This window comes from Corvus hawaiiensis, chromosome 26 (assembly GCF_020740725.1).
Source record: "Corvus hawaiiensis isolate bCorHaw1 chromosome 26, bCorHaw1.pri.cur, whole genome shotgun sequence".
In the NCBI taxonomy this organism is placed as follows: domain Eukaryota; kingdom Metazoa; phylum Chordata; class Aves; order Passeriformes; family Corvidae; genus Corvus; species Corvus hawaiiensis.
Genome location: NC_063238.1, coordinates 7,686,623 through 7,709,634, shown reverse-complemented (window position 1 = coordinate 7,709,634; position 23,012 = coordinate 7,686,623). Strand labels below are relative to the sequence as shown.

At 38.4% G+C, this 23,012-nt stretch overlaps 1 protein-coding gene and 1 long non-coding RNA gene across 3 annotated transcripts in view; one reads left to right on the top strand and one right to left on the bottom strand.

Moving 5' to 3' along the window:
* Positions 1-23,012, bottom strand: part of CLVS1 (clavesin 1) — a 101,278-nt gene that overhangs the window by 54,870 nt on the left and 23,396 nt on the right. Inside the window, exon 3 of the mRNA XM_048286280.1 lies at positions 11,573-11,747. Coding sequence (XP_048142237.1) covers positions 11,573-11,747 — 175 coding nt within the window. The remainder of the gene's footprint in view (positions 1-11,572; positions 11,748-23,012) is intronic.
* On the top strand, positions 437-21,901 carry LOC125316888. Of its 2 annotated transcripts, XR_007199889.1 has the most exons (3): positions 437-474; positions 20,760-20,887; positions 21,351-21,901. It is a non-coding gene; the product is annotated as an uncharacterized LOC125316888 (long non-coding RNA). The 2 variants fall into 2 exon arrangements; XR_007199890.1 differs by lacking the exons at positions 20,760-20,887; positions 21,351-21,901 and adding an exon at positions 9,483-11,658 and having other exon boundaries at positions 441-474.

Sequence of the window (23,012 nt, the reverse complement as noted above, 5' to 3'; positions counted from 1 at the left end):
AAAGCTGGGCAATCCTTAGAGGTAGATACCAAATAAATTTACTCAAGCTAATAGCAACATTCCCTTATTTTATTGGTTTAACAAACATTCCTGAGTTAATTTGCCTAGAATATCTTTGCAAAACAAACAAGCTCAAAATAGTGCAAGCAGTCAAAGTAAAATACTTTAAACATTTGAATTAATTTTATCACAGATGGTAGGAATTTACCAGTAAAGTTATTTATACGTTCTCAGGCAATACTGTTCAAGCATAATTTATCACTGGAACAGAGGAAAATATGTTATTTTCATTGTCTTTTAAGACAGTTGAAATGGAATTTATTTGCCTTTCTCACTCAGCAAACTGGATAAGAGGTCTAGCTCTTTAAATGCTGTTGTTCCAGTTTCACAGTAGAGAGGCTATAAAACGGGGGTGCTTCATTAAAATACCATAGCTGGCACCTCTCAGAGGCACAGGAAAGGAATATTCACTGAGTAAGTAAGACATTATAAATTATAATTGAGATTCAATTCTCCCAGGGAGAAGAGAAGGTAACTTGTCATTTGAAGTGTTGTGAGTTTCTGAGAGTGGACCGGGAGTTTAGAGGGTATAATGATATCATTAAGAAATGCCCTTGCAAAGCAAGCAAAATTATACTGTGCTCTTTCTTGAAAACCACAGGAACTCTTTATTGTTCTGTCAGCAGAGGTTCAAAGAGCTATGTGACCCCATTAACATTCATTCAGGCATGTATAACAAATTGGAGGGGGGAAATTTCTTGAATAGTTAATTATATTTTGTGTGTTTGAATACCTAACAGTGTTATCTGTAAGAACTCAGCAGCACGGAATGCACACCTTGCACACCTGGTTTACCTCACAGCTTTATTTTCCTTTTAATATTTAAAGGAGAAGGCAGTATCAAAGGTAGAAAAAGAGTTGGGAGGTTGGAAAGTGGAAAAAGTAGATAATGGCTAGCTGATTTGATGGCTCTGGTTGAATTGCTCTAGTATTTGCAGTCCTTCTTCCATGAGCAGCAGTTGTTATTAGATGACCAGAAAACCCTTTGAACCCACATATCCGTGTCAGATAGGAATATGTGGGGTGATACACTGTAAACATAAGCTAGAGTCTTGCAGGGAAATCGAGTTGATCTCATTTTCAATAAGACACAGCTCTTCTGGCCAAACTATTCATTTATTTATGTGTGAAAAGTTGACCAAGAAGCCCTTTCAGGCACAGCGGCAAATGACTGCAGTCCCCATGCTGCAGTGACCATTGACTCAGCTTCAGCAAAGACAGTGGCCAGCAACAGAAACTGAAATTTTACCTGTTTGGTTTTGAATGCAAATGTTTATCTTCTTTTTTTTTAGAGAGAATGATTGGTAGATATTGTCTCCAATGTTAGCAGAAAGCCCATTCATATTGATTAATTAAGTCAGAAGCTTTATCTGTACCAATTAATTATTTTCACTTACACTACAGATTCAGGAATCCTTATCTCTTTAGGACTGTCTCCTTGCAGCTTTCCTTGCACTTAGCAATGAGATCGATAAATGATGTGATAAAGGCAAGGACCATCAAAAGGAGTTGAATGTTGTCTGTGCTATACTGAGGAGATGTTGTTTCCTCAGAATTCAGTTCAGGTTCTCTGTTTTTCTAAGTGATGCCAAACAAAGTTCGGATTGTCAGTGGGACTCTTCATGAAACTTCACCCAGAAGTTGGACTGGGACCTTTTGTAACTACTGTAGATGTCCATTTACATAAACATTCCCACTAAGCCACAGGAAACCCTTTCTTCCAGCCACTGGGTACATATGCTACTGAGCACACTTACTAATTAAAATCTGCTTCTCTTGGAAAATAGAAGAATAAAATTTATATTACCCTTTAAGCCCAGGCAAGCTTGCATTCTATTTTCAGTTCACCAGAATTTCTGCTGTTTTCCTCTGTAATTGTTACACAGCGATCAAGTATTTTGCTCATCACATATATATTCATACTTCTGCCTTTCTTCTGAAAAACTGTTAATCTAATGACCTTCTAAATGTATCTGCTATTTGAAGAATATTTGCATTGTAATTGTACTTGTGTTAGCTATGTATTTTTTTAGCTGCATTTTTATTGCATGTAGATTAGAGTTGGTCAGAAAGCTGCCTCTGAAATGGAAATTATTTTTTATTACCCTTTGGCCTTGCTTTAAACTGGTTCCACTGCAAACAGTTTGAAGCAGTGGGAGTGTGCTCAGAGTGAAAATCAGAACGTACATTCAAATGGTCTAATATGTGTCTACCAGGAAGGGGTGAAAAACACATCCTGAACTAATAATAGGAAGTTTTGAATTACAGGGAAGTAGAGCTACTGGATGCATTTCCACTGAAATCCCTTTTTTCCTCAGAAAATGCCCATTTGCTGAAACTAAAGCTCAGTGGAGGGCAAGGGGTAGAGATGAGGGGAGAAGGAAGTAGGCTGAATATTTCTCTTGGTGTTTCCAACATTCCTTGGAAGACTGTGGTGTTTGAGGTTGACATTTTTGCATCAAGGAACCCCTGCTATTCAGGAATGCTTGTTTAAGTGTAAGGTTCTACACGGTTAAGAAGAGACATAAGAATATTTAAGAACAAAACAGTTCTTCAAGATCTCTAGGCAAATGTTCTAATAGATGTACAAAATTTCCAAAAAGTGCTCAGACATTGAAGGGCATTTTGTGCAAGCCTAGAAAACTCTCTTGAAGTGGAAACAGCCTCCACCAAGACAATGGTAAAAGTTCCATTTGAATCAGCTGGGACTTCACCTCAAATTTACTGAAAGCATTGTAGTTTCTTTTGACCATGTTGGCCATACACATATTTGCCATACAAATATGTATGACCATACAACATTTGAGGAATTTATGAGTTCCTTTGTTGAGGAGGAGATAATAATAGAAGAGGCTTATGTGTGTAGAAATATCCTAGTTTTCTGCACATAATCGTCAAACAACAAGTAGGCAAATGTTTCCAAAAATCATTGCCTTTCTGCATAATTTAAAATGTTTCTGACTGCAGCTTTTTGTCAAAAACTTACACCAGAAATTACCTTGCTTAGAGGAGCAGAATGAACACAGTGCCCTGCCAAGAGCCCTCTCCTGCACCTGTGTGAGCTGAGCTGCTGGGTCTTCCACAGCAGCAGTCAGGGACTTGCGGCCAGTTCCAGCGATGCAGCACGTCCTTGAAGGCACGTGCTAAAGACAGGGCTGTGAGCCAGAGCTGTAAAGGAACAGCTAGTCTGATACTGCCACAGCTGTCCTCTCAGGGGACATGAATTTCAGTCCTGCAGCTGTTAGTGAAGGCTCCAGCAGGAGTCTTCTCCTGGAGAGAGCCAAGTCCTTATCTACCTGTGCTCAGGGGATAATCCATGCCACATATCTCAGTGTACAGTCATATCAGAGTGATGACTCCTTCTGCCTCGACTGCCTCCATCTCCCTATCCACATGTACCTCCATGTATCCACCATGCTACCCCACATTTGAAACAAAAGAGCACCCGTTCCAACTCTGTTGTCACACAGCTCTCACTGAACTGTCACTATTCCTCTCTCTTTCTGGTCTAGTCCTGTATATGCAATCCCTTTTATATTTTTGTAATTATGATCTCTGTGTATATTTGTCACAGCAAGAAATTACCTGTAGTAAACACTCTCTTCAGGAAACATTCACTCATGTCCCACGTGAAAAAGGAGAAAGCTTTTGGAGTTGTAAAAGAAGTTAAATAGATACTACAGACTCATCACTCCTGAAATTTTATGAAATTATGAAGAATGGGGATAATGTAGATTAATGCAAGTACATTAGAGCAAGTTCACATCTTATGAGAGGAAGAAACTTTCAACATGATCTATTTATGCATATGTTGGTGGGAAGGTTTGAGCGTGACTGGTGTTAGCTCTAGCTAATTTTTTATTGTCTACCACTAAGAAACAGCTACTTTGTGTTCTAGGCAGACTTACTGCAACAAACTTTCACATTTCCTTGCTAGGACTGAAAGAATATTTTCCTCCTTTCTAATGCTTATCAGCAACTTGGTGAGATCTTTATTAAAATGTAATAACTGGCATAAAAAAAGACCTTCCATTTAACATATGCAGCTTGTCCTTGTACTCATAGCCAAAAGCCCCAAAGCATCCAACCGGTAAACATGGCAGGGCTGATCAATTCTGCTAAGCAGTTAATTCCAGTTTTCAAGTGAAAAATGTGAGTCTACAGCCTGCTATCCTTTGCTTTTTCCTTGTTCCAGTCAGCTCCCTAGAGATGATAGACACACAATGAGCATAGGCCTTCTCTTGCAGAGAGCAAAGTCTGTTTATCTACCTCTTTTTTTATATATAAAATGAGTCAATCCCTCTTCTCATCTCTTATAATTTCAAAGGCTCCCTCACTGGCAGCTCAGAGAGTACTCTACGTATCACAACAGCTGCTGGAGACAGATAGCAGGAGCATTTCTGGAATGATTCAAACTGACCTTCTTTCAATGGATACTAAATGCTCCTCATTAGCTGTGACTTCATGTTCAGCCACCCAACACAGGTCTCTAACATGAAGCACATTCTAATATTGGGGGAAAAGGTAGCTAGATAAACAGATTTGGGACCTTTTGAGGCAGCCTTTAATAAAAAACAATTGGTATGCTTTTTATGTGTACATATTGCAAATTTTTTCATTCAAATACCTGTGTAAATATGAAGTGGACTTTAAATCAAGAAAGTTTTTTTCTACATATGTTTAAGAAACAGAATATTCAATTGCATCGTACAGCATCCAATAAATTCTGATCTTTAGCCACTTTCCAGTTGCTGAAGTTCATTAGAACTTGAAGCTGTCTCATTTTAGGAACAGTTCAATCATTCTAACTGGGAGGAGGTCTCTATTTCCTTCACAGACCAGATTTGTAGGTCCCCTTCTGTAGGTTAACCCATTTTTATATAGCTCATATTGCCTCTATGACCATAAGCTTGAGTTACTAGCAGATCTTCTAGAGCTACTAACAAGGACTCTTGTTTGGGAAGCTGCAACGTGCCTTTTGGACATATCAACACACTGTGATTACAACACAGGAACATTCTGCTTTTATATTCTGAGGAAATTGTTTGTCCTCTGGTAGACCCTACTAAAGGAACAGTTATCCATCTTCAAGGACCCAGCCTAGAATATCACCTTTTCCTCAATTTCCCTATCCTGGGGAAGATAATGACAAGGCTCTTGCAAAAATCCAAAATGTAAGTATTTCCCTTATTTTTTACAAGTCTTTAAATTCTGTACATAAATAAGACAAAAAGGTCTGCCTTCAAGTAGGTTTCTTTTTAACAGGGGAAGGGAAAGAGGGACACATTCTCAGCTGCCACAGATCATCATTTCTCTGCAGATGTGCAGAGAACCTCAGACAGTTGCAGTGTCCCAGTAACTGGCCTCAGCTCTCTGCTCACTTCTATCAGCATGAAAGACTGAGGAAAAGCCAAACAATCAAACGAGCAATTTTTGAATCTGCAGTCAGTCTCTCAAGATAAACTGTTAAATCTACATTTAGGGGCTTTTTATATGAGGTGCTAAGGTTTTTTTTGGCTTGTCCTTGTCCAAGCCAGTGGATACATGAGCCTATATATGGTTTTCCTTGCCTAGCTTCTGTCACTGAGGATTTTATCTGTTCTGACTTCAGTAGGCAATGACAAAGATCTCTGCCTTTCTGTTAATACAACCTGTTATAAATACCAGTGAGACATAATAGCATCACAGGATATTTATAGCATAGGCAGACTTAACCTTACACTACAGATTTCTACGGAAGGGCTGAGTGTTCTTCAGCTTGTTAAAATGAGAATTGTCATTCCCTTAAAATTTTCAAATAACAGCAGTATTACGTTCAGAAACTGTGGAAAGAAGAGTTTTATTTATACTTACTATGCAAGCCATCTTATAGCCTACATCCTTCACAAGAATGAAGAGTTCCACCGGAAGTACTTATTCAGTCAAAGAAATCACACTTACCTTTGGTTTCAGAGTACAAATGTGTTTAAGCAAGGAAAGAAGAGTCAGTTCCTTGCTCCAGCATCTGGGCTGATGAGGGAAACATCAAGTTTTCAGAGCAGAGGGCTTGGTGAAGTCTCCAAATTCCCGAGGACTGCCTGGGTTCTGTTCAGATGCCCAGTTTGACCATAACAAATATTAAATTATGCCCATCAACCCAGGTCATGCTGACCTGAAATACTGTTCCATTACCTCCACTTGATTTCAAATTTCAAAAAGCAAGAAATACTAACAATTAAGACAGAAATCAAATGCTTCTTACCACTCATAATGGAATAGATTATTAAGTATTTTTATTCCCAGATGAAAACTAATGAAACAAGCATACTTCCAGACTTTTTTTTTCTAGATAATTTTGGAAACCTACTCCACTGTAATAATGCTATTCTGAAAACACAGCAAAGTTCCAGAAAAAAATTGGGTTTGACTTGAAAACTTTTATCAGCTCTAAAGACTCATATTTTCCCACTAAGATTTGGAAAAATAAACATACAAAAATATTACACCTTAGATACAATATTGAACTGCACTTTTTCCCTTCAGGATCTACATTCTTCTCCACATTTTGAGCTGGTCAATATTTTCTGTTAAAGCTCTTCCTTCTCAAATACAACATGAAAAAAATTGATTGTATAAGATACTGTCAAGAGACAAGTAATTTGCTGCTATAATTTAACTGACATCAAGTTTCTTGATCCTACATAATTACAGTAGGAGGAATTTTTAAAAAAATGACTTTTTAAATCTATTGCTCATGTTAGAGATCAAAAAGCTTCATATACTTCTAAACAGGCTGAGTTTTCCATAATCTGGCATCTCATTCTAGATTTTGAAGTGGGATAATCTCCCACTAATAATATCTAATAATATCTAAACAAACCTGTTAGCTTGATTTTCTGATTTCATCTAAACATTAATGTTACTCTGTAGTATTAACAAATGTACCTTTGACAATTTACTAAGAGAAGCTTATACAATTTTCCATTATTTGAAGATTTTTTTTCAAAGAATTTTATCTGTGCTTGTATCTGATCAAAATGTTCTTAAGCCAAGCATCATTGATTTCCTTTCATTTTCTTCTCCTCCTCACAGAAATACCAGCTTCAAATTTTGTCTAGTTTATGATAAACTGAAGGTAGCTTAAAAGAACTAAAGAAATGTAATGGATATCCTAATGTACTTTATTGGTCAAATCTTCTGTCAAGTTATTGCCAATGAAAATCTGGAGACAAATTCCTATTTGCAGATCTCAGTTGTTCCCACTGCTATTCACTGCAAGGACTGTGAAATTTGAATCAAAGCCCCGTTGAACCCTAAGATCACTCCTGCAGTGATTCATCATTGTCACAAAGTAGGAATATGGTTTATTTCTTAGGAGTCACTGTAATCACATTTGAGTACACCTGGGTGTGACAGAACTATCAGAGAAAGAAAGAATACAGCCAGGAAATAACCATTCACCCTATTTCTTGTTTCAGTACCTTGAGACAGCCTTGGGGCAAGTTACCTGTTAGGTAAGGCAGTACTAGGTACTCTGGAGTGCAAACCTGATCTTCAGGTCAGTTTGGAATCCAGTTTGGTGATTTGTGCCATAAGTCATTCAGCTGGGTCTTGGTAGACCATGGCCTTCTGACTTGGCTTTCACCAAAGAAATGGCAGGTGAGGTCAGACCTTCTGCTGTTTTGAAGGTTTTGGCAGATTTCTGGATGCTATTGAGAAGTTATTGCATTTCAGTTCAGAGTACCAGCTGGGGGAATTTCTAAATTGCTATGTGCATGCGTGTACACAAACTGCAGTACACAGCTCTGGTGTTGGATAAGGCAGGAACAAAGAGTGTTTCTTTATACTCGTTGCTAGCAGCACCATAAAATCAAAAGTCCTGTCTGGAGGCAAACCAACTACATCCTCAGAGCAGAAGCCAACCAGCCTTAAAAAAAATGTCTGGGCTTTGCTGAACATGAAGGCTGTGTTCACTGTAACACTTCAGCCTTGGTTTCCAGGATTATTAGAGGTCTTCAAATACAGTGGTCAGTAGCAAACACCCTGTGTACTAAGAAGGGACCATTTCTTACACATTTCACCTGCATCACTATTGTAACACGGGTTTCTGACCTTTGCTATTGACCTCTGATGCTTCTAATCTGTTATGCAAAGTGCCAAAAGATCAGTCTCTGGTTAACTTAAGCCACAATTGAATTTTGTCTGCAATCATAGGCTAATTATAAGCTCAGCATGACATACAGAGAACTGTAACTTCACAGACGAAGAAAACAGAGAAAAAACATGCAGTGAAGAGGAAAAGCTGTTCACATTAAAAGAATGAAGATTAGAAGTGAAAACTCAGAAAGTTATTGGAAAAATAGATTTATTTTATACACATCTCTTTCCCCACCCTTCCATCCATATGACAATCTTGTGTTTAATGTGTTAAAATTTAAGAGATCTGTAAGGTCTAGGAAGGAGTATGGCATGAGCTCAAAGCATACAGTGACAATTGTCTTGTGCTAAAACAGCAGAGCTTGTTAATCAGAGATGATTTAGGCACTACAAAGACATTTGTCCCCGCACTGCTGTGACATGATGAGAATTGCCATACTGTACAAATACTTGTTTAGCAATTTTTAGGTCATTAAATAATGTAACTGAGATATAATGAACTGTCTTGTGTGATGCAATATGTAGAGAAATCCATACAGAGCAAGGAGTAGTATTGAGCAAAATGTGTATTCAGCAATGTGATGATATAACTCCTACTTCATCTTTCTAAATATTTACAGATTTTACAGGGTTTGGAACTGAACAGCCTATATAATAGCAATATAATAATTTCTGCCATCAAGTCCACCAGATTTGGCTAGTGTTTGTTTTACAACTCAAGATGAATTAACATATACGCCTGTGTAATGCTTGTTGTCTGCACTTTAGTGATAATGCATTATAGCAACGATTTGAGGAAAAATAAATTGAAGACAAATGCAAAACCACTGAACTGCCAATAGATAAATTGGCTGAAAGCAATTTGAAAGTAAGAAAAACCCCAAAGGCATTAATTATTAAACACTATTTGTGTTTTTTAAGTAACTCTATATGTCAAAATGGGATGGTCTGACACACTGAATGAGATGTGAGTTTAAAAAATTACAGGAAAATTCTTTGGCTGTGGCATTAAAATTGCCATTACATAGTGAAAGGCTAAAAGTTCCTGGCACAGACAGCAACATATGAACATATGGGTTCAGCTCCAGGAGAAATTGTACGAGAGAATTATTTTCCTTCCATCCACTTAACTAGACTTACACAGGACTTAATATAACCCAAAATCTCTTCATAGAAAGGAGGACTTAGATAGCCATGTAATCTGTCTGTCTGAGGATTTGTACATGCACAGTGCCTTAGCTATGAGAAAAAACAAGGAACTGAAACAATCTGCTCTTTTTTTTCAGACGTCATCATCTCATGGGAGCAGGACCTGAATTTTTTACTTTCAGTGCCCTCCAATGCAGTGACTCTTTTTCTAAAGTATGTAGGTCTCATCTGCATTTCAACATTTTACGTAAATTTTACCTTAGGATGGCACTAGTTCTTTTAAAATAATAACAGAACAAAGTCTCAATGAAAATGCTTCAACAGCAATGGTGAGAGCCAAAAAACCAAACTAAAAAGACCTCACCATCATTGTTTGCTAAATATGTGCTTTATAAGCATGAATGACTTGCTTCTAAAACTGGTAAAAAGGAGTGCAGCATTCACAACTCCTACTACTCCTACTACTCACAAAGCCAGTGGCTAGTTAAGTTTAGGACATGTTATCCCAATTTATGCTTTCAGAGAGAGTCAAATTTCTACTAATCCTGGAAAAAAACCAACAGTAACTTGACTTTAGATAAGAAATGAAATGCATGCGCATACACAAGAAAGGCAGGCTCCTTATATCGCCCAGCACAGGATGTCAGGCTAATGACAGAATCATAAGATCAACTTTGGTACTCCCAGACTTCAGTACTTCCAGAAACATACTGTTGCCAACAACTGCAAAGAAACTGCAAATAAACTGCAAATAAAGTGGCATTGCCAGATATCAGATGGGATGAAGGCTGGACTGGCCTCTTACTGAAGAGATGGAAAAGCAAAATTTGTACAGGCACAAGGACACCTTGCTAGAATTTGATTTACTTATGAGTGTCACTTGGCTTTATCTTCCTTCTGACTAGAAAGTTTTTTTGAACCACAGAATGTTAATTGGTATGAAGTGATAATATCTGCAGGAGAAGATAAGGTATTGTCCTAAGGACTAATTGCACAGCTTGACTTCCTAATTTGTTAGAATAGATGAAAAGTCCTCACAAAGGGGAACACAGGCTTAAAACTGCTGGCAGATTTTTCTACCTCATTTTTGAATAATAAAACAAAGTAGACACAATCATGATCTACTTGTAGATAATCTGCTGGTCAAAAAATTAGTTGAACAAATTGTTCCTTCTGGTATGCAAGTTAAAATAAACATGCACACACCAGAGAGAATTATTATTGAGGTGTTTATAAAAGCAGGATATCTTGTAAGTACTAAGCAAGAAAAATCCAATCACTTATCTCTCCTTTTAAATATGTAGGTACATGAAACATGTGGTCCTTAAGCAAGCTGGTATAAGGCTGAAGTCATCCCTGCTTTGAGCAGGGAGTCAGACAAAGTGATCTCCAGCATTCCTTCCAACCTAAATAGTCCTTGGATTCTATTAAATGTCCTCAAATAGTAAGGTTATGTAAAATTACTTCAGACCTAAAAGTCCATCTCAGGTCTAACACCAGAGATGCGATCGGCTTTAGTGGAAGGGGCCGAAGTCCTCTCTGAGCTCCACAGTTTATCCTCATCCTCAGGTTGCCCCATCCTCAGGTTGGCCCATCAGTCCCCAGCTGTCTTGTCCTGGCTTTCTACCTAACCCTGTAACAGCAAGTGATTTTAGCTTGCTCCCATTTATCTGCAAGCACCAAGTGGATGTGCAGCCCCTAAACAGTCTGAACCATAATGTACCAGGATCCTGTGTGACAAATGAAGGCAGTCAGAATGAGGGCACAACAGGGAGCCTGTCCTCCCTCTTCCTCATTTCCATCCAACACAACTGCATCCCCATGAACACAACAGCACACTTCCATCTGCTGAGCGAGCTGCTCTCATCTCCTCTTACCCTCCCTCTACATTCACATGTGCTTGCATGTGGACTTCACACTCCAGAAGGCAGACACTGCTGGATTTTAATCCCCCCGAATTCTCTGATGGATTAAACCACAAATCTCTAACCCTTCTTAGTGCTGTGGTAAGTAATGCACATACTGGCTACATTGATTTACAGCTGAAATAAAAGTGAAAGACAGACAAAATGAGATGTCTGAAAATCAATCTATGCTGGAAGTGGATGGGACATGAAAGCATTCTGGATTATGTTCTCCTCCCTTCACTTTGCCCAGTGCCTGATGAAGCAAAAATCACTGTCTGCAGCAATAAAAGTTGCAGGTATGTGTGTTACCCTCCACCTACCTGTAACCCTTCAATGGCCAGTTTGAGGATAGATGGTGTAAGCTTGGAGGCTTGCTTGAAGGAGAAGTTGCTCCAGTCTATAATTAGAATGAAGCCATTTATCTGAAGCTCCTGATCTTCAATGAGCACTTCCAAGGAAAGAAGAATAGCCCGAAGGATATCTATGAAGGAGTTCCTAAAGCAAAAGCAGAAAGAAAAAAATCAATGGTTGCAGTTATCTTCAAACCTCAAGATACTCAGTTTTGCTGTGGGTGGGGCATGAGCAAGGGACAGGGATTTATTCTGGTAGACTTATCCTGAAAAAGAGTTGTTTCAGAGGTGTCTTTAAAGAGCTCCTGCTCCAAAACTGCTTGATGTGATAAATCCTGCTCACTGACAGATAAAATAAACAATGAGATCTCAACTCTGCTAGCAGTCCTTACTATAGATTTTAGCTAAGCTACTTGGGAAACTATTCGTCTGTGATGAAATTAAACAAATTCTAGCTATCAGTTTAAATTCTTGCTCATTTAGATATACTTTACCAGCTCATTGTTTGTTTCCCTTCTTTTCAGAAAATGAAATAAATCAGTACAATATTAATATGAAAGATATCATTACAACTAGGTTCTGCGCCTTCCTGCTTGAGCGTAGGGAATGATCCAAAGCTTTACACAATAAAGTTTGACAGTTGCCTTAGTTTTGCAAACCAAATGCAACATGAAAAATGGCTGCATCCACTCAAAATGAGAACTCTTTATTAATTATCAGCTACAACAGGCTGTCTGGAAGGCTTCCCTCAGCTCTGGGAGAATAATTAAAAATCTTGGAGGTCATGAAGCATATAGCAAGTAACGGAGAAGAAAATATTGAAATACTTTCCTTAATGTGAAAGTCTGCACTGGGAAGCCTGGGCCGCTCCCTGCTTCCATTTTCTCACTACTTCCATTTCACAAAAGCAAGAGTTGGACACTTTAATGATTTAGTCCATATTTATACCTGAGTAAGCTGAATCAAGTGCTCTCCTCATCTGTCCTTCTCATTAAGATGATTTACAAACAATAGATTCTATTAGAGAGCGACAAGCAAGGAAAGCTTCAGAAAGTGCAACATAACCTTGTGTAGAGTGAAATTGTAACATACTGCTAGTGCAATCTGCTTTACCTCAGCATAATTCTCAAGTTTTCATGAGGCCTGAGGTCTTTTACAGGGAAGGTTCATACCATGTTCTCTCATGGAGATTTTAATTTAGTTATTTTCTGCTGTTTTCATTAATATAAAACAAGTCCTCCCAAACCTTCGAGAGCGTTGTTTCAAAATCTGCCTGAGAGAAAAAACGTATGTGCAGTCAAAACAAATTTCTCTACCATCAACCTCTACCCCTGAATGGCATCAACACATGGTAAATTTCTATTGAAAGTAAATGGTGAAGTGTTCTCTGATTCTTTCTGTTTTCTATCAGCAGGTTTTGAGTGGAAATGTTCATTTCTTCTCTAAAGACCTGATCCCTGGAAAAAGCTGCTTCTGCACTCTGCCTTTCTGCAAAAGTTAGAAGCTTCTCTAAAGTAAAATTTCTGGGCCAAAAAATTGAGCTTAAAGATATCTAATATTGTTCTTGCTGCATACCAAGTCACCTCTCCCTCATTTACAGTCACAGGGCAACCTTGACCTTTTCAAATCCTATGGGGAAGCTGTGCTAAACAGCTAAAAAGAAGGAGTATTTCCTTAGCAACATCAGGCGAAGGTATACTGATTGGATTGGCAATTGGCATGTACTTGTAGTCTAAATTTATTTTGGAAAACTGTGATATACTACCTACTGCTTAGCTGAAATGGATGATGAGTTTAAAGCAGCAGCATCAGATGACTACACTTTCAACAGTGAAAAAAACAAATATGCCCCTAGACCGTATCTACTTAATATATCCTACACTACCCCAGCATCCTCCTTCAGGGTGGTCAGCCTTTCACAAGAACTGCCCCATGGAAGCTCCCAGACATGTACGGTGGCTCCAAAAGTGTCCTCACATACATGCCAGCCTTCTCTGCACTCTTGTTGGCATCAATTCAGAATGATATCCTTGACTGGCTACACTGGGGAAGACAGAATAATCATTACCTCAATCCCAGAGCTGCAAACTTCAGAATGAACTGAATGGTTTTTACTACCAAAGGTGTGAAAACGTGGCCACATTGGGACAAAAAAAGGCTTCATCCTTCATTTGTGGGAAGAAGTTTTTTTAAGAGTACTTTCAAACTTCTATTTGTGATCCTGCTACCAATGATGATTTTAAAGTCTGTGTAATGATCCCAGTGGAATCTGGAAATGGTAGATACAAGGCATCTTCTGTAATCCACTCAAATGCTAAATGACAATGGAAATATTTCAATGTAAAATCTTCCCCTCGGACTCTGTGCTGAGGAATTCCAGTCTTTGTTTGAGTGTCTACATAAATTGCCAATTTATCATGCAATAACCCATCTGTACTTCCTTGTAGAAGTTCCCCTTTCAGTAGAAATTATTTACCTGAGAGATAACTCTAGCTGTCCCCACCTACATCCCTCCCCTCTCTATGTATTTGCAATTTGAATACATGGTGTAGGAAATAGAGTGAACACAAAGACGTTTTTCTGGTGAGTACAGGGAGACATGAAAGCAGCCTACAAGTGCTCCAGGTGGGTTGTTTGCAGGCACACTGTTCCTGCAGAGTCTGGATAGAAATCAGACAGAGTGCCAATTGAGGCTGAAGCCCTCTGCTCCCTAGTCTCGGGGTTTTGAGACAAATCATTCCGCTCTGTGACTGATTTGCATCCAAATAATTTTCTATGCATGAACACAGAACCACTTTTTATTAGTCCATCTCTTTTGTTCCTTAATGTTCCCTTCCCCTCCTCCAACCCCCCTCCTCACCAGTTTAACCCTCTCACACAGAGAATAAAGCAAAATAAATTACAATTACACAAAGGGAAAAGTGTAAGGTTCTGTAAGGATTCAGTATGGAGCCTACTAAAGTGAGCCACTAATGAGTTACAAAAGATTTGCACAAGCCCCAGAAAGAAAAAAAGGAGGAGAGAGAGAGAGTGCCTATCTGCCTTGGCTGAATGGAAAGGTACCACAAAAGAGGCTCTTCAAATACCCTTTGGAAAATAGGAAGTTAGCTCAACAAAAGCTAGTGGTAAGGAACAATAATGTAACACAAAAAAATGAATATGGTTTAGCTGAGGGATTTGGTGGGGAGATTAGCCAAAGGCATAACATGAAAATAAATAAGAAGAAATTACTTAATTATAAGAGGTGTAAGCAGTCTGTGAGAGAACCAGAAGGCTCAGTGGAGTACCAGGGTGCAATGGGAACAATTAAAGGGGATAAAGACATTGGAAGGAAATTAAATGATCTACTTGCATGTATCTGCCACCAGTCATTTTGAAGAGATCTGTGGATAACAAAGCTGAGGGACTGTTGGAAAATAAGGGGTCAGATAAGACATACTGAAAGAAAGCAATACATTTTGGAGAAGACAGCATCAGTAAAGGCTTTTGACATTCTCTTTCTGAATAGCTAAGCACAGACTGTGTTTTAGGCATGCTAAGGAAATTAATTGGATTATTCAGATAGTTAAAATACGAATGTACAGAAGTACTGGCAGCCGAAACCATTACAGTTGTCTGGTAGTAAGCAAAAACAAACTGTTACTATAAATCCTGACTGTCCCACAAGACAGCAGGCTAAAAAAGTTTGGACCAGTGCCATTATCTTGGCAGTTGCAAACAATTGCAGCTTAACATCCATAAGTTAGCATGCAGTAAGAACCTCTCCCCTCTAATATTAAAAAGGTGGCCAAAGCTCTATAGCATTTAGCAAGCTGAAAACATGGCATAGATACAAATCAAGTAAGAGACCACATCTTGCCTTGTTCCTTCCATACACAAAAAATCACCAACAGAGAGCAAAAATCCATATTTAGCTTCTAAGTGGGGAGAGCTAGCACTACCCTGCAAGGAGGATTCCCACCAGGAGTGAAACACAGAAGAGGAAGCAGAAAGAAGGACCAGAAACACATCTTCAGGATGCCCCAAATTATTTGAGCTAATCCAAGTTCAAGAAGCTGGTTGCATCTCGAAGTCTGTGTTTAGTTTTGGGCCCCTCACTGCAAGAAGGACACTGAGGTGTAGAGCAGGTCTATAGAAGGGTAGTGAAGCTGGTGAAGAGTCTGGACCAGAAGTCTTGTGAGGAGTGGCTGAGGGAGTTGAAGGTGTTTAGTCTGGAGAAAAGAAGGCTCAGGAGAGACCTTATCACTCTCTACAGCTACCTGAAACAAGGTGTCATGGTGAGGGTCAGTCTTTTCTCTCATGTAACAAGTGACAGGACAAGAGGAAATAAGCTTAATTTGTTCCAGGAGAGGTTTAGATTGGATATTAGGAAAAGCTTTTTCACTGGAAGGGTTGCCCTGGAGACGTGTAAAGACGTATGTATGCGGCACTCAGGGGCATGGTTTAGTGGTGGACTTGGCAGAGCTGGGTTAACAGCTGGACTCGATGATCTTAAAGGAATTTTCCAGCCTAAATGATTCTATGATTCTATGAAAAGCTTAGAAGGGGAGACATGAGCAACACAGCAGATCCATGCAAGTGGACAAGGGAGAACCCAGGAAGGCACATTTTTAATTGTTCCCAAACACAAACAAAGTATGTTATTCATAAAATATGAATAAAACAAAGCCCCTGGAATCCAGTCAACATTGGGTTTTGAAAAGGTGAACATAAATCATATGAAGTCATTTATTTAATCAGATTAAATTCTCCTTTCTGCTCATGAACTATTGATAAGAAAGCCCTAGCTTCCATTAATGTTTTCTTGGAAAACCTTTGTGGTTTTTTAATGTGCGTATTTATTTTAGAAAATTAAACCTCACCCCTGCTGAAATCAGTACCAGAAATTATTAACACACAGTCCTTGAGGATTCATGTCTTGATTCAAACTCATGATCATGAGTAACTACCCTGCCTCTCTGCATCAGAGGGAAATGGTAATCACTCTAACTGCTGCAAGACCTGATCTTCACAGCTTATCACTTTTGGTGAGGAAAGGTCTCTCATATGAACCATGCACCATGCAGGGCAGCCCCTGGCTAAAGAATAGCCAGGAAGACTAAGGTCAAAATGAAGAATCATAGATGAACATGGTGACTCACTTGACTAATCCTGCACTAGAGAGGATGAACAGCCAGAAGAGCTCACAGCTGAGTCATGCACTGAAAAAGGCTTGTTTGTCTCCTCTGTCTGAGGTCTGAATAGCACATATATGTGCAGAAATTAGCAAGGCTTGCCTGTGATTCACAGAGGAAATGGGTTGCATTAGCAGCAAATGCTCACAAAGAATATTTTGACCTGCTGTAGGTAACTCTTCATAGAACAATTCAAAGCCATATAAACTTGTTATCTGCAAGAAATATGAATAATTCACTGACATGCAAACCAGAAAAATTATTACACAACAATATGAGGGTATTTTTCTTACTTTGTAGGGTACCAAACCCTTCTTTGTCATGCCCAAGCTAAATTACATTTTTCTTTTTATTTCTCTGTCAAAAGAGAATACATGCACAGGAAACTCCTACTGAGTAAAACATGGGTTGCATTAAGTTAATGTCAGAGCTCCAAATTAATTCTTCTGTCGCATCCAGTGTAGCTATCTTTGGTTGTTCCAGTATGTCAGCTTCAAACAAACATCTCCCCTGTTTTGTAACGAAAAGATAGCAAGATTTTCCCCACAGCATCTGTGTCATTCTATGAATAAAATTCACAAGTAACTTTACATCCAGGACAACAGACTGGATAGATGAGTGTACTGATTTTTTCTTCAGAAGTGCTTCATCCAGCAATGCATTGGATACAAAGAATAGCATAGACTGAGCTGAGACCTGAACTGTATTTAACATTTCTAATGTTAGAAATGCATGGCTTAATTTATAACTGAATGAAGGCCATATACACACAGATATCTGGATGGCTTTGAATTCCTTCTTAGAATGAGCTGGAAGCCGCTGCCACAGCCAGTGAAGAGGAAATGTAAAAGCCTGAGAAAAAAATTGCATCATTTGTTTTTATCATGCAAAAATTGCCTCTCAATGACTTCCTTAAAAAGATAAAAATTTTCCCTTGTTGTGTGTCTGCTAGAGGTTCTTGTACATAAAAGTATGATGAGGTTTTTTGCTGTCACTTTCCACTTCAGTTGGACTCCATAGCAACCAACAGCCCACGAATTACATACTCCGCATTCAAGTCTGTGTTACGAATCTCCTCCTACATGCACTCATTCATATTGTGGGCACCCTCACCAAATGAATACTTTGTCCCTGATGTTAACGTGACTGAGCAAGGACCCTTTTTTACAAGTAATTCAGCTGACAAACAGGGACCTTCAGAGCCCCTGTGCTTCGGGAGGGAAAGTTCTGGTGGTCGGGCTCTTCACACACATGATAGAACCAGCTTCCACCAGAGAGAAGGCGGCATCTGTTCTTCCCTTTGCCTCAGCCCACAGAAGTGTCACACCATCTAGCAGGGGATCAATCCAAGATCAAGCACAGAATTGTTACACCCCTGAGAGCTGAAAAAAATCCCTCCCAGAGCTCTCCAGAAATTTGATCCCAATGTCATGCTTGAACACTGTGCAAATTTCTCTGTTGAGAAGGAATAAGTGACAATCACAGGCAGTGTGTTATGATATTGTGGAAATTATCAAATGCCCTATACTACACCACCTAACTGCAATCAATAAATCAGTTTGACAGAGCCACTGCTGTAATTTGCCTGGCTATTCCCAAAAGCAATGTCCCCTGTGAGGAGCATGGGGAAGACAGGCAAAGAATTCATTCCCGCATGAGCAGAGCCAGGGAGTCTGTGGTGATTTCAGGTTAGTGGCCTCCACTGTTAGGAATTTAGGAGATGATGTGAGAACACACAGATCAGGATCCTGTTTAGGAGGTAGTTTTTAATCTCCTGTTGTGATCTCACCAGTGTTGTGATGGTTTCCTCAAAGCACAGCTGCAGTAATAATGAGCAAAACAAATAGCTGGTGCATGAATGGCTATGGCTAGAAGCATTAGGATTGATGACCTCTGTTGTTTATTTTACTCTGTGTGATTGCAAAACTTTTTCTTATTCCCTCTTGGCACTACAATACGTCCTTGCATCACACTAAGCTATTTGCTCAATTTCTTGCACCATTGCACTTCACAAGCTAAGTTTTCATTACAGAAAGGGAAAGGATTTTCTTTTGAACATTATGAAGCTACTGTTTAATCACTGAAAGCAATTATACATCTCTTTTGCTTTGTTGTTGGAAAGTACAAATGGCGTCACTGATTCAGTTTCTCTGGTGTCATGTTTCCTCTATGTGAGTCTACTATGTCCTCTCTAGTTGTATCTCCTCTGCATCTTCAACATCTTCCCATCTGAAATAACCCTGAACTTTTTTTTCTCTCCTGATGCAATTACCTCTCTTGTTCATAACACTAATGAATTATTTTCTTTTTGGTTTTTTTTTTTTGCCAGATAGTTATATATTTTTACATCCCCTTCTTTTTGAAATAATAGTGTAAAGTGAATTTCATATTCAAAGTGAGTTTGGAATATCAGCATGCATAAAAGAGTTCATTATCTTTTCCTATTTATTCTCCATCTCATTCTTAATGCAGCCTAACAATTAACTTTTCTGACCGTCACTGCACAATAAGTACACTTCTTAATTGTACTGTCCATAACAACACGAGGCTTTTCTTAAAAGGTTAAAAGTAATTGAAAATCCAGATGAAACTGCAGAGTTAAGAAAGGGTGAAAGATCTGCATATCAGATGTGGCCACATATTAAAATCCAACATTTTCTTGGCCTTCATTGCACAATAATGCTGCTTTTCTAGGTCATTCTAGAGTTTTCCACAATTTTTGCTAATCCTCACTAACCTACATGACTTTCCATTTATTTTTTTGTCACACCACCATTTACCTCAGCTGTGTCTACCAAAAGACTATTACTACTGGGCATTATGATGCCACATAATTCTGCCACTTGCAAATCCTACTCTCTGTCTAAAGTATCAGGACCCCTTCATCTGTATATCTTAAAAAACTTTACTAAAAAGTTCACTGGAAGATCTTTTATTAGCTAACCAAATGGCATATTTACATATTTTACGTTAAAGGATTCCAAGAAAATTATCTAATTGTCCCTTTGCTTGCAAACAGTCATTCTTACAGCAGACTTCAGTGATGACTAGATCAAATAGTAAAGTTAAAATCAAATAACTGTTCACCAATGCATGTGTTTTGAGAGTGCTGTGTTCAGAATGACAAAAGTCATATTATCGTTTGTGGACATGCAAACAGCACCTGGTTACTCAGTCCAGAAAGCCTTGAAAAATGTATCTCTTAAGAGATACTGGGTAAGAGGTTACCAAGACACGAGAGGAAGTGGCAAAAAGTAGAAATGCAAGTATATCCTAGCAAATACCTAAACTGGCTGCTAAATCAGGCAAACAGCATGCACTTGGCTTATGCCTGTGCCTAAATCTGGGCAGTGAAAGTAGCAGGTATTAGAAACATGTACAAAACTGATGTCAATCACAAAAAGGTTTATAATTTGTTTTAGTTGGAGCCTTTCAGGCCACATAAAAGACAGACATGAAAATATTCTAATAATTTCTTACAAATAAATTAAAAAATGTGTCAAGTATTATATATCATAGAGGTTTCCCACTGGAACAATAAGCAACTTTGATATAGCTGACAAGATGGAGGAACTTGATATTATTGATGTAGAAATAATCACTGGGGAACAGATGCAATGAAGATTCATAAGACAGCAGTCAAGAAAAAATTAACTGCATGTCTCTGCAGAAACAATGTTGAAAACTTGTTATAATGATTCAAGCAAACAGGAGAGAAGGACCAAAGAAATGAAACTGTGTAGATTTATGAAATAAAGACTGATAAAAGTGTATAGAATCATGGTGCTGCTAGCCACAAAGAAACCACTTTGCACAATTATGCTGAAAAGGATATACAGTGCCAAGAAGCTCAACAAAAATGAGCATTTTCATCCTAGCCACTTTTGAGTGGATCATATTTCATGCAACTTCATTGAAGAAAGTGAAGGAATGAATAGCAAATCCATTCCCCCTAAAAAAGCAGATTTATTTTTTCTCCACAGAAAGAGTAAATAAGCCATTTCTGTAGAAGACTGCAGACTTTACAGAACCTTTAGCAAGATAAAAATAGGTTGTGGTCCAACCAGCAATGAAGAGCCTGGTGACATGTCACCAGTGAAATTGGAAAAAGGTATGTCTTTTTACTCTCATTCTCCATGTTTGCCCCAGAGTTCATTGGGTATCCAACCTCCTATGTGGACAACACCTGACAGAAGTTGCTTTGGGAGGTCCGGGTTCCACTGGCACATGACTCCCCAATATGTCAATCAACAAAAGTATGATAACTGAATGAATTTTGTAAGCAGCTGGCAGAAAATGAAAATTATGGAAAGACACCATCAGTCTCCACTATACAACACTGCAGTAGAAACCTTAGGAATTTAATTCTATAGGCAGCATAAATGACAGCTACTGTAAGAGCTTTGGTGGGTGCAGCGGTTGCCCCTTTTGAAGGGGAATTACTGAACACAGAGACCAACTATCATCAGTGTTCTATGTGGTGTTACAAGCCTTGTATGGATGGCAGCAATGAAGCAAACCTAAAGCCTAATGAAAGCTGAAAATATTTTTCTGTGGATTTTACTACCACTTAGGCCGGATTGGTTGGGTTTGAGGAAATAAAAAATGTTGAGATCCTGAGACGGCTTCCACCACCTGATGCTGTGAAAGTGAGGATGTGAGTATTTCTGGGACACACAAGGTTTCTTTGAAAAAAGTAGTCCTTTGGAATGAGTTGGGGTTTTGGGGGTGTTTGTTTGGCCTTCAAGTTGCAAATTATGGTTTTCTGAGAGAACTGAATGACAATGGGAAAAGATATGAGCCTAGCATGACTCCCCTGAAATTTTTCCAAAGCAGCAATCTGAACGAATTAATGTTACTGGCCCACCTCACTTAGAAATACAACAGTGCTGAGACTGGCCTTCTCAAAGAAGATGACGCAATTATGGAACAAAAATCTAAAAGCTGAGGCTGCAAATTGAAAATTAGAAACTGCCAGGATTGCAGTTGTTTTCAAAATGCATCCTGTGCAGGATCAGTGGACAAAATAGGCTAGAATCAAATTTTAAAGCATAATTTTAGATAACCACAAAAGGGAAAATTAAGCTTATTTTAGAACTCTAAGATCAATATTCATAACTTTTGAGTACTTCAATTTATGTGAATGCAGAGGCTAAGTACATTATTTCTCCATTATTTAAAAAAAAAAAAAAAAGAGAAAAAAAATCTGTCAATCTACCTGAAGCAATTAATCAATGCTTTATTTATATTTAGTTATCTGGATTTGAAACCTTGAATTTCTGAAATAAATTCTGCCTTTTAACTAAGATATATAATTCCATGATCTAGCAGCATGAAGGATTTTTCTTGAATGGGATGGGGTGGACTTTGGTGTAACATGCTAACAACAAGAGTGTGTAGTAACTGCTTAAGCTGAGACCCCAAAAGCAGCAGAAACAGAAGTGTGGAGCCTTGTATTGGATGTATGGTAATGGGGAAAAGAAGCCCAGCCTGATCACCCTTATTCCCCTGACGCCAGTACAATTTTTTGATATATGCCAGCAATTCCCAGTTGGGTACAGATGAGTGTTGCAGGTGCAGTGTAGTCCTCGCCTTGGAATAATAATGTTATATAATTATTTTTGCAGAGCATCAAGTTTTCTTAGGAATTGCCAGTGAAAAACAATCTAAGTGATTCATAAACTATTAAAGTGAGTTGAGCTGAAAAGAGAATTTCATGTGAATTGTAATGTTAGGGATTCTGAAATAAAAGTTTCATTAATTCCTTATTAAAGAAGTTATCAGCAACTCCTAAATTACTCTGGCCTCTATACAATCTCCACTTATATGTGTGGAGACTTAGTCTCTTCTTTCTGGGAACTGCTGTTTCATGGGTTGCTGGAGAAGTTTCTGGGGGAAAGAGTTGCATTTTAAGTTTCTAACCAACTGGAAACTGTAAAATGATAATGTAATTTGTACTCTTCTATTTCTGTTTGTATTTCTTTTTATTATGAAGCTAACATAATTAATTCTAAATAATTTTTTCACGCTTCTATTAAGAATTTTCACATAGTCAATACAGAAAATTTCTGAAGAAATGCGATTAACTGAAGTCATTACTCTGTACTACTAATTCAATTGTAAATAGTTGTTAATGAAACAACATATGTAAGAATTAAGTTCAGAAAATAAGAGAAAAAGACCTGGTGCTTTTGAACTCAATGCACAGTGATGTCCTGCCAGACCCTATGCTGGTA